The 13,384-nt window shown below is 36.9% G+C and overlaps 1 protein-coding gene across 1 annotated transcript in view; it reads left to right on the top strand.

Moving 5' to 3' along the window:
• LOC138711170 (annexin-B12-like) overlaps nucleotides 1-13,384 on the top strand; it is a 45,330-nt gene that overhangs the window by 25,820 nt on the left and 6,126 nt on the right. The window contains exons 4-6 of the mRNA XM_069842524.1: nucleotides 1,328-1,418; nucleotides 7,385-7,518; nucleotides 11,289-11,481. Of these exons, the coding sequence (XP_069698625.1) occupies nucleotides 1,328-1,418; nucleotides 7,385-7,518; nucleotides 11,289-11,481 (418 nt within the window). The remainder of the gene's footprint in view (nucleotides 1-1,327; nucleotides 1,419-7,384; nucleotides 7,519-11,288; nucleotides 11,482-13,384) is intronic.

The raw sequence follows: 13,384 nt of genomic DNA on the forward strand, positions 1-13,384 counted from the left end.
CACGCAACGTCTGTAAATATATTTCAGAATAAACAAATGGAATAGTTTAATGACATATAGTGACCTACATACATAATCTGCATTTCTTTTTGAACTACATGTGCTTTTCTTCGCAACGCACAAGACACCAATAAACAACATTACAAATATACATAATTAAATATGAACCTCTGCATCTTCGCGTGTCAGTGGACATGTTGATGTTGATAGACAGTTGTCTTCTGTATGGAACTCGCCTCTGAATATGTAGATCCAAACGAAATGGCATTTTCAATTAATGCTATGCCTTGTTATAATAAATTGTAAATATTATTTTCAAATTTTCAAACTACAACTTTGCTCTGTTGCAAGGAAGGAAATTTTGTAACATGGAAAAACTCCGCTCTCCATCTGCAGAGACAATTAGAGAGTACTTGAAACAAGATACGTCAATTAAATTCACATGTTGAATGACGTCATTGGGACACGTCTTTGTTAGTTCATCTGAAATCCGACTAAGAATATCGTATCCATCATTTTTAATCAAAACTTTGTTCATTTTTTCACCAACACGTTTTCCTATTTCACCTTCTACTGCACTCAGTTTATTTACAATAGTCCTCATAATATTTATTTTCTCAACTAGTTCTACTCCTGACTTTCCTAATTGAATAATGGCATCCGGTAAATATCCAAAATTTGACTTAATATCCGTGACTTCTTTCTCGATTGTTTCATCATTTAGCAGTTCCTGGCGTATTTGAATCGCAGCCGCTTCATCGGTATCGAAAGACTGGACCACTTTCTTCACAGATTGGAGGTGACGTGCGTAATAATTGCAAGCTTCTAACCATGACCCCCATCTCGTAGGAACTGGACATGGGGGAAGCGACAATTTAGGGAATTGTTTCCTGAATTTTTAACTTGATCTGGAGGTTTTACAAATATAGTCTTTCAATACTGTATTGTTAGTTGATTTCACTTTCGGCATTGTACCTGCACATCACTATTCTGAACTGCAAACCTGCATGTTGAGGTTCTTATGCGACAACTGTCCCGTTCACCTGTTGTTGACGTGTAGAGACCTGCGAGTATGTCATGGAGGGGAGGACTTGGTATAAAGGGTTGTAAACAAATGACTGTGTAGATGCCAATACTAGCTTTTACTACTCCAAATTCCGTTCCCTACTAATAACCTATCGAAGACTGGCCGAAAATGAAAATAAAATCAAAACCTCATCACATCGAAATGAAGTCAGAATAAAAACAAATTCACTCAAGAATATCGCAACAGCAGTATTGCTGTCACGTGCGCGATCTAATTCAGTATCTTGTGTTTTACCTGCAGAAGGTTCGACCAGAGGAGGCCATCATGGTGGAGCTGCTGTGTGGACGCAGCAACTCGAGAGTACGTCTCATCAAGGAGTCCTACTACAAGAGTACGTGCCCAACTACTTAATAGAAACACACCTGCGATACCATTTTATGCAGCTCCATAATCTGTGACGTAAGAGCACTCTAAGGTCGACTGAGAACATAAACAGATGCGGTGTGCGGGGTGTAAGAGGACGATGACTGTAGTTTACCTGGTTAATAATAAGGCAGATCTAATAGGTCATTTCTGCAGTGCTCGGGAAAAGTGACATAAGTCAGTTTCCACAAACCTTTTTTGATAATTTATTGACAACTTACACTGGTTTATGTCGATTTGATTTTTTTCTGTATGAATTATTGTAATGGGAGGAATACTTATGTATTTTTTTTTTCCAAGCGAGCAGATGTTCCGTAAGTTGTCCAGTGGCGTAGCGTCAGTGTAAGCTAAAAAGCTTAGCTTCCCCAGTTAATAATAATTTCATAATAAACCGGCAGTTTATGGAGAAAATTATTTATTAATTTTAATAGAATTTTTATTTACGCGTTAAATATTGTGATGCGGCAGCTCAGGATGATTTGTGATGCAGCAGTAAACAAGAAGCCTGCACGCACCAGCTTCCAAGCAAACTGGTTTCTTCTGTGTAATCCACCCCGCAGATTTTCCATCCCTTTCTAACTAAACTACCCTAGTCGCAAGGCTCGCAAGAAGCTAGCTTTAACATTTAAAATAAGTAGTTTCCGAGTTATCCCCTTTCGTCAGTTATGTTCAGTTGAAGTGTTAGTGTGCATTGTGGCTGATATAATAAATAATGAGCGAAATAACAGTTCCTGACACTAATTTACTTGAATTTTTTAGGACAATTGTATTATCAAGACTGACTTACGAACAAAAGTGTGATTTAAAAAACAAATGACCGACTCCCTTGCTGTCAATGAAAGACACAACCAAAAGACAGACGCATACTTACGTAATGATACTAATATTGTGATTTCTCTAAGTATGACAGGGAGTGAGCTAATGTTATACGTATACGTGTCTATTTGTTAAGAGATATGTGTAAACCGTGAAATCATATTTTACTACGTATCATTTGAGATCATGCCTTATTGGTGTTACTTACGATGTTCCAACCAATCTTCGACTGCTGACTTGAAATTGACTACTATTTATTTTAAGACTGTATTTTTGTAATACGTTTTCTCATATTGCATGAAAGACAACTTGAGTTAGCTTCCCCTGCTCAAAATTTCATGCTACGCCACTGAAGTTGTCAATAAATTATAAAAAAAGATTTGTGGAAACTGACTTGTGTCACTTTTCCCGAGCACTGCAGATTTAAACTACTTGAATATATCCTTTCAGAGTAAACGTATGGTAGTCCATGCGGTGGTTGACAAGCAAACCTTCTCATGGGGGCAGATAAGAAAGATTTTCTTTCTTCCACCATTTTAATAATGTCAAAACAAATGCTTATACAAATTTTGGCCACTCGAAAGCAACTACGAGAGCCATCCAGAAAGTAAGTTTACCCGGTATCGTTTACAAAAAGAAATCACAATTTCATGGAGAGTTTTATTGGAACAGGTACAGCTATTTTTTAATTATTTTTAACATATTCCCCACCGGAATCGAAACATTTGTCATACCGTGGGATCAACAGAGAGGTGCAGACAGCTGTCACACTAGTTCCGACCCCAGGCGGCAGACTTCTACGACATAGAGATACAAAAATTGATCCCACGGTCTAACAAATGTCTCAGTTCCGGTGGGGAACATGTTGAAAAATAGCTCAACAATTGCTGCATGTTTCAATTCCATGACATTTTGCTTTGTTTCTGTAAACGGCCCCAGGTAAACTTACTTTTTAGACGACCCTCGTAATTGCGGTCGAGTGGCCAAATTTTGTATAAGCACTTGTTTTGACATTATAAACATGGTGGAAGAAAAAAATTAACTTTTTATCAGCCCCCAACAGAATGTTTGCTTCTGAGTGGTCAGACATTCAGCCTGTCACGCAAGCGGTCCGGGTTCGAGTCCCGGTCAGGCCTGGGATTTTTCAGTGGCACTTGTAGCGGACAAGATCATAGTTGAGATTTTCTCGGGGTTCTCCAGTTTTCCCATATTATGCATCTACGTCATTCGATCAACATTTCTCCAAGGAGAGGGCTGGCCTAGGGACGAGGGTGGTTGCCTGTTCGAAACCTGGGTATGCAGCGAACCTTAGTGTAGTCAGCCGGTGTGAGTTTGGGAATGCGCCTAGCTTGAAGGTTAGCGCAATAGATCGTAAAAGGTCGCAGTGCTGGGACATAGTGCCTCTCCCGAAATTTCATTCCATTCCAAACGTATAGTAATTACCGAAATGTACGAAAAAATTATGGTAGGCTCTACCATATTTGAGCAAAAACTATATAGCCTATGTTCAAAAACCAAGTGATCAATAGAAATACCGAATTTACTCGAATCTAATGCGCCACCGAATCTAATGCACAACTTAATTTTTAGAGACTTCAAATTAAAAAAAAGTTTGCTGGCGAATGTAATGCGCAGCTGCAAAGTAAGTGCAAAATTAAAGTTTTTGTATGATCGTGTTTTTTTGCTGTATTTACAGCTATTGTTGTCAGGCCTTGAAAGTTAGAATTCCCACACAGAAACTTGTTGCTAGGGAAATTATTCTTCGTAACATAAAACTATAAACTTATTGTTACTTAGTTACCGTTACAGTGCAGTTTTGCGAAGGCTTTGGAATGATATTGCTCTAAATTTTCAATGCAATGCTCTGCTCGCTTTTCAAACTTTTCCTCGATTTTGTAAAAAGCACTTCCCAACCTTGTATCGTAATAATGTACTCTTACTGTATACAAAAATGGGTTAAAGTTGAGCACTTTATTTTGTTATTATGACAATGGGTTTACAGTATGTTATGATTTTTAACTAGATTGCATTACTTTATACAACAACTAGCCGTACCCGTGCGCTCCGCTGCACCCGTTACAAATAAATATAAAGTAATTACTTAATTAAAATAGGACGTTTGATCCAGGGAACATTCGTGTTTGATAGAAGGATAAATCGTTTAATATGTTACTTAATTTAAATTGCATCCAAATAATTAAAATGCGATCATTTTGGTCCAGAGACACTCATTTGGTGCAATGACAATTCCTTTAACATGTTTCTTAATTTTTATTACATGCAACCATAGCTTAATGAAGATTGACATCATTTAGATTTAATGTGTATACTTTATTTTACTTGCTATAGGTTTCCATTGAGTTATGGTAATAACTTAATTTTAACCCTTGTTTTCTACGTATTCAGTAAATGGCGCTTGGACCACTATGGTTGTGAACCCTTGAAATAACTTAAATTATATAATATAATATTACATATTATATTATATTATATTATATCAGAAGTTACTGTAATAACATTATAGCATTATGTCCATCTAGAGAAACTACACTTTCCAATGGTGAAATAATAATTCATTATACAAATCGGTTAATTTAGCTTCCGATATTACTTTATACAAACACAGAAACATTATCTGTAGGCTATCTTTCATAGCTCTCGATTGTTGCTGTTCAAGGCCCCTTATAGACGAAGTCATTTGTTTTTTAATTCATTACACGGCCTTAGATGGCAGTTATTTTAATTTTAAAACTCATTTATATCATTAAATATCAGTCCTATCAAAATTTTTCAAGGAATAAAACTTATCGCAAATTATGTTGAAAGAATTTTTGTTATGTAACATTTTTCACAAAAATCAATAATAAGCGAGATATTTCGATTTATTTAATTGATACCCCCTTATAACCCCCCTTTTAAATAATGTATTTTGAATGCCATATAGCCTAAAATCTAAGTTACAACGAACTTAATTTATATTACAATTTTAATCGAAATCCGTTCAGCCATTATCGCGTGAAAAGGTAACAAAGAAACATACAGACAGACAGACAGACAGACATACAAACAAAAATAAAAAAAAAAGCTATTTTCGGTTTCAGGGTGGTTAATTATATATGTTAGGACCAATTATTTTTGGAAAATCGAAAATTACCAGAAAAATTTCGGCTACAGATTTATTATTAGTATAGATGAGTAATTTATAACCATTAAACAAAATACTGACTTACTCTTATAATCAAAATGCGTTAGGTACCTAGTACAACTTGTCATGTCCTTTCCTGTATGCATTTTCAAATCTCGTGTACCTCAGAATCTCTTCCTTTTCGTGGGCGGTGAGCTTATTCTCGTCATTTTAGAAGCAAATCTAGCCATTCTGTGTTGGCGCCATAAGCGAATGTTGCTCTCTGTTACACCGAATTCTCTTGCAGACTGTCTGTTTCCATATTTTCAGCAGATATAACCTTTCGTTTGAAGCTTGCTTCATACCGGTATTAACAACAATGTCTACAGAAATACGGAAGCGCGCGAATCGAGGAACGACGAGCAACGAGGTAACATGAACATAGCCGAAGCACAGGCAGAATTTGAAAGGACAATTTTCGAGTTTGTATACGAATCTAGTGCGACATCGATTCTAATGCGCATCCCGATTTTAGAGACTTAGGCCCGGTTGCAGAAACACCGATCAAAATATGATTGGCAATCAAGGAGGGTTTGATTGGCCATCAGTTCTATTTCTGTTGCAGAAAGAACAATCAGTGTTTGATCGGAGATCAGTCTTCCATCAGATTTGATCAACAGATTTTTGCTGGTTAAGTCACTGATCATCGATTAAGTAGGCTATTTATGTTGTTCTGTTTATAATGCAGTTACTGTAATTATATAGTAAATAGTTATAGCGCAATAATATTGTTTTCGACATAATGGATTCTTCTGATGAAATTTTAGAATGAAAAAAATATTATTAAGAAGAAGGCGTTTCCGTGACAGACATGAATTGTTTTTATGTATAATGACAGAAAATTTGAGCAAAGATTTAGGTTAAGTAAGGATTCGTGTGTTTTGTTACTTTCAGAGATTGAAACAAATATATGCAGACAGACAAATCGAAACCTTTCACTTTCTCCTATGAACCAAGTTCTAATAATGCTGAGATTTTATGCTGTTGGAATTTTTCAGGCGGTCTTGGGTTATCTTGTTAGGGTCCACAAATCAACTATTTGCCGAGTAGTTAGGAATGTTACGTATGAAATTGCTTTGTTATGACAGGGTCTCATAAATCCCCAAACTTCAAACAGGGAATGATTTGAAATCCAGTCATGTCAGGATTTCCAAGAGTAGCCTAATATTGGTTGTATAGACTGCTCACATCCCCATCTGATCACCTGGTTGAAATGATGCCGAACTTTATCGAAATAGAAAAGGTTATGGAGGCTATGCATATTCCAATTTCTTATCGACTCCCCTAGCAAATCCCACAACAGAAGCCACCTCACGTTTATTTTTGTTTCACTATATTGTAGTCTCTATACAAATAGAATCCGCCTGTTTCCTTTCTACAAAAAGCAACAAAACAGCAAAACATTCACTTGAACATTCACTTGTTTTCCTAGTCACCGCCCACTTGATGCATTCGTTTCGCGACTTTTAAGGAGCATCAAATTGGCTCTGGTTGCTAAATAGCGCTGTTGTCAAATGTATTTCTTTCTCAAATCAGCAATTAGTAAATTGAGACAAGTTGATTGGAGATTCACGTTTGTGCAACGCAATGAACAATCAAATAAATCAGACATCAACTGATTGGCGATCAGGGACTGATTTGATTTGCGTTTCTGCAACCGGGCCTTAGGATAGCAGGATCTTGCTTCAAGCCAGATGTTTGTTGTTTAGTCAACTGTCCGAAGACAGGTGTAAACTTCACAAATGAGGCGACTAGGCCAGGAGATAATGGGGTAAGATGGCCAGTTCCTTTTCCCCTCCATTGCATACATCGCCGATTAGCTACATATTACACTTATCAGACTTCAGATTCAAGCCTGAAATAGAAGATAATTCACATTTTCATAATTTGTTTGCAGCAGAAGCGCTCGTTAAGTATAACTGAATGTTTTACAGAGTACGGACGGGACCTGGACTTTGCGGTGAAGCGGGAGATGAACTCGGACCTTCGACGCCTCATGAGGATCTTGCTCACTACGGAGCGCGAAGAGAACGAGGTGAACGTGGCGCAGGCGCACAAGGAAGCCCAGGTCAGGAGAGGGTGTATGAATTTTACGATGATGCAAACCTGGCTCTCCTTAAACTTGAAATATGGAGCCCAAAATGTGAAGCTCAATCTCTCAGGCCGGTTTGCCGTACGCGTGTACGCAGCTGTCTAGGTTAGTTTTGTAGCGGTTTAACGTACACGTGTACGCACGCATTATACACGACTGCACAGAGCCGGCCACAGTTCGTAATATATTTGAGATATTTTCATGCTATTTCTTCGAGTTTATTGCAAAGAGTTTGTTTTTTTACTGCCGTATGGTTATACAGATTTTTTTCTCTTGTAAAATTGAATTTTGACTTGTAAGTTACTGTTACTCTCGGTCACCAAAGAATTTTCTCCTGGAGTCACCGCTCCCTCTGTACAAAGCAATTAACAACAAATTTTTAGCTTCAGAACACTAGCCAATTAAAGAAATGATACTTCTGAATAGTTTATTCTCTATTTGTAATATTCTTTTACTCTTAAAACTAAAGAAAAAAGGTATTCTACTTCAAATTAGTGTAACTCTGAAAATATTGAAATTAGGGCATGCTTATATGACATTTGTTGCTCAGAATGTCTTCGGAAATTTAGCTCCGTAAGTGACGGTAAATCCTCGTGAATCACCCTGTATAAGAAATAACAAAAGATTATGACTGATGTTATACTATGCAAAATAAATTATTATGATTATTATTATTATTATTATTATTATTATTATACATACAGTAGATATTGATGCAGTAATAACAGTAATGAATTATGTATGAAAATGTTATTGAAGCATGGAAAAAAAACAAGAGTTGGTATATATATATATATATATATATATATATATATATATATATATATATATAATTTTAATATACCGAAGTACATACGATATTTCCATGCAGATATTCTGCGTCATCATACGATGATCGTATGATGATGCAGAATATGTGCATGGAAATATCATGAGATGATGATTTAAGACCGCGCTTATTCCGTCGGATTCCGGCCAACTAGTCACTCATAACGAGTGCACCTCAGCACATGTGTGGACTTCAGTCCTACGTTCATAGACATCTATGACGTAGTGCAGAGGGCGGCCACTAGAGGGAACCCAAGAGTTGGAACTTAATCTGAGACGATTCTGTCCGGCGCCGGGGTGGGTATCCGGTGTGGCTTAGTGGATAAAGCATCAGCACGTAGAGCTGAAAACCCGGGTTCAAATCCCGGCGCCGGAGAGAATTTTTCTCCGTTCCATTACTCTTTCATCGTATTGTAAAATAAACTAAACTGCAATAATTATATCAACAAGTATAGCGAAAGCATTTTTGCATGCCTAGTCAATGGGATGCATACCCCCTTGAGACAACCCCAATTGAAACACGTTTGTATTGAGTTCTATATCCATCCTATAATTTTATAATATTTTTTTTTGTACGCCTATGATTTAGCTCCTCCGACATACAGAATTTGAACACTTACAAGAGAAAATGTTAATCCATTTCGAATCTTTCGTACACTACTTTTAACACTTGAATATAAATACTTGATTAAAACACAAACAACACAAACAAATAAATACAACCACACAGGCGTATACAAACTCACATGCAATAGTTGCGACAGTTTCTACATTGGATAGACAGGCAGATCATTCCAAACTCGATACAAAGAACACATTAAAGCAATAACCAGAGGACACACACAATACATCTACATATGCCGAACACATAAATAATGCTAACCACACATACAATAACATAAATACAGACATGGAAATCCTACACGTACAACCAGTGTTGCCATACCTACTGATTTAGCAGGAGAGTTCCTGTTTTTCCATGGACTCTACTACTCTACTGATTTCTTTTTCAAAAGTCCGAATTTCTCCTGCATTTTGGGCATGCTAAAGTCACCATGGTACTATGCTCGGATTTTCAATACACTCGCAACTACACACACTCTCTATCTCTCTCTCTCTCTCTCTCTGCACGGCCTGCACTCCTTGCCTTCCCCTCCTCCTCAGCTGTACTCAGTCAGTGACAAGCGGCAGTCCGCTGAGCTGAAAGATTTATTTAAACGATTTTCGCAATTATTCCATTTAATTCATGACTAAACGGTATAATTTGTAAAAAAAGAATCAATACCGTACAGTACTATTAAGATTATTTTTACGTATCTGCTTGTATAGCAATCAATCATTTCTCCCAGGCCGTTACTGCAATAGAGTGCTGTAAACATTGGGCAAAGACTATTTTTTTCCTGCTTAAAGGTGCTCCATCGAAGGAAAATTGTATTAGAAGATTTGAGGTATATATATAACATGTAGAATCACTTAAATTTTGGTGCATCGGTCCTCTCCCACACGTAAGAGGAAAAACAAGTTTGGAAATGCATGCGGAAACACAATGCATTTGAAAAGATCAGACACTTTAGGACAAAAAACAATCGGGTTTTACGAGTGATTTTACAAAAATAAACACTATGGCGAGAGAAGCAGAAGTGAGACCAATCTATTTTTGTAGCAAAACATAATTTGTTGATCAATATTATGGAGCTCTTAACAGCACTAATTAAGTCTATTTATCCAGATTCAGAAACTGCGACAAAGGTAACTTGTGGGCGTACAAAAACTACAGCTATTGCCCAAAATATAATGGCAGTGGAAAATACAAAAAGATAATCCAAATTGCCGATGAATCCACAGACAAAAGTTCTACCAAACATATTTTGTGTATTGTTGCACGTGTTGATGGACTTAGTTACATAAATTGACTAGAGATGGCTGTAGTTATAATTAGCAAAATTGTTCATTTCAAACTTTCTATATAACAATACTCAGAGCTAGCCTCCTATATGCATATCCAGCTTGGTCATCTGACAATGGGTCTCTACTGAGAAGACTGCGTGGAGTACAAAGAACAGTTCTGCGCACAATTGCTGGAGCTGATTGCACAACATCCAATAAATTTTTACATGAAGTTTTGGACATAGCATCAATTGAAGAGTTTTCGGAAAATTTAAAGCTCAAATTTATACAAACATTGAAAAATCATCCAAATCCTCTGCTACAGAAGTTTAATCATCAATCATAAACAATACAACCCAAGTTATACCAGCCATATTTTTCACAAATTCATCATGGATTAACATCAAGGACTGAAGAACTAGAATGAACAATTTCAAAGTGTTTATAAATTAAAGGAGGAGTCAAAAGCAAGTCAGCTTGATCTCCGTTCATATAGACTTTCAGTGCAACAAGATGTTGGTTGGTTGGTTGGCTCATTTCAGTGGTGGGGATGTATTGTGTAATAATACAACAGTATCACCTTTTTATAGTATACATTGTTTTGTAATTAATATAGGCCTAATAGAATGATGAAATTAATCATTAATTGATCTACTGTTATCTCCTGATTTTCGTGAGTAGGTCGCGGCAACACTGCGATACAACCCAAAAACCAAAAAACTCAACACACTAGAAAAATATGAAATATACAAACACACTAAAACACACCCTGATCAAATTCTCAACACACAGATCAATTTCAGAACACACACACTATTTGACTCAACTCTTCATCACATGAACGCACCCACACCCACCCACACAACAGGCAGCGATGTTGAGATGATGCTGAGACACAGAAGGCTCTGAGGATGGTGTCAAGTAGTACCGAAACAGCTGTAAGACGCACATGCTTACATAATTAACACGAGCAAGTTCGCCATTTAATCAAGTATTTATAGAAAATGTTAATTATTATCCGACGGTTGCAGATGCTGGCACACACCGGCGTGGGCATGCGCTATGGCACGGACGACGCCGTGATAGCGGAACTCCTTCTGAGACGCAGCTATCCGCACCTGCGCGAGATGTTCACCGAATTCCAAGTCCTCAAGCGCCACCCTATTGAAGACAGCATTCGCCTCGACTTCCGGGGAGGACTGCGAGACGGCTTGCTAGCACTAGGTGCGGCCACCGTTTTCATCATCAGTATATCCATAATGATGAACGAATAATTCACATTTTATCGCCTAACAGTTACGTTCGCAAGAAATATTTCGATTCTCGGAAAGAAGAATTTTTAACTTGTACAGGAGCGCGAGCGTTCAGGTACAACTATCATTCCAGAACAGGAGTGATAAGCACAATAAGATCCATCCTCCGTAAAAAAAAAGAGGAAAAGAAAACAGCTGAACAATCATAAACAAGTCCATTTCAAACCCTCAACTGTTTCTCTCCTTTAGCAAGAAAATGTTTACATTTTAGTTTTTTTTTTTTAAATTCCTCGGTAAATATTTACAATGACAGTGGGTCACTGCGGCGAGAGATCCAGGAGAAATTACTTTTGCAGCGGACCATATACTGTGCTCCAACCACAAGAAAGTCTCTGCCGGGTGAGACGAAAGGGAGTAATGCTGTGAATGAATGTTGATGACATAAGATGTCATAAGGTCACACACATGGGTACTCATATCTCTATTGGCTCGCTGTCACAGCACAAACAATAACATTGATATACTTTTTTTTTTTTTTTTTTCATGGAGTGCAGTTTCATAGAAAGGACTTTGCCGACAGACCTTCTACTGCCCCCTACTAATTGGTTGTCATAAATAAATGTCTTCCTTACTATGACGGAAATCTTGTCTTCTCTTGTTAGTAACCAATCACAACCCTCGTTCAGAAGAATTGACAGGTGCCCGTCAAATCCACGTGGAGGCAGAGTTGCCGCATCGTTTCCGAATTCCAAGAATCCCGTCAGTTTCACTGCATAATTTCGAAGGTCATAAGGATTGTGACAACTGTGCAATGTTGGGACTAGGGGACAGGATGGAATTGTCAGAGCTGTTGTGTAGAAAGTCATAAATCTGTAAATGGGTGTTCAAAGGAGCCACCGAACTGCACTCCTTGAAATAAAATAAGGTATACACACATGTTTATACCACAGTCTATTATATACAGTCGCGAAGCTCAATATGTAGTAAAAATGCAAACATGGGTAGTTGCCCACCACTAGGATCGCTACTATCGCCTCATCATCGCAGATCTCTCTCCTAGCAGACGACTTTCGTTGCCGTGTTCTTTTGGAAAAATTATCACCTTCCTTCCATTATTAAAATATTAAATGCATAAAGTTATTTATTATTTTAATGAAGTATATTAAATTCCACCATAAACTCGAAGATACCTGCAAGAAATAAGTTAATATAATTTTTGTTTGTGCAAAACGAACTAAAATTTACTATAATCGCTTCACTCATTCACGATTATAGCGATAATTAACTATGAAACCAATAAATATAATTTGCATTTTCCTTTACACCAATAATAATAATGGAAATATGAATTAATGGAGTAACTTACGTGTACCGGTACTTGTAGTGCAGGCTTAAGTAGTTAACAAAGTGGGATGAGGTTAAGCAACAATAATCACACCAGAATTGGAAATAAAACGTGATCAATAAATGTTATTGTAACAGACTTTTTCTACGTCTCTAGTAAAGCAACAAATAAAAATAACAACAAAATTAACAGCTATAATTAAAACGTATAGTTTGAAAAAAAAAAGTAGGCCTAAGCAATAATAATCCCACCAGAATTGGAAATAAAAAGTGATCAATAAATTTCATTAAAACAAACTTAATTTTTCTACGTCTTTAGTAAAAATAACACATAAAAATAATAACAAAATTAATAGCTACAATTAAAAATATATCCTCTGAAAAAAAAAAAAAAGTAGACCTAACCTTTATTTCTCTGGAAATTTAGCAGCCTAAGTGACAGAACTTTAACCGGTATCTAATGTCCTTTCGGTTAGACAAACATTTCATTGTGAAATTTAAGGATATAATGTATTCTAACAGTCACAAAG

Source organism: Periplaneta americana, chromosome 12 (assembly GCF_040183065.1).
Source record: "Periplaneta americana isolate PAMFEO1 chromosome 12, P.americana_PAMFEO1_priV1, whole genome shotgun sequence".
Taxonomy (NCBI): domain Eukaryota; kingdom Metazoa; phylum Arthropoda; class Insecta; order Blattodea; family Blattidae; genus Periplaneta; species Periplaneta americana.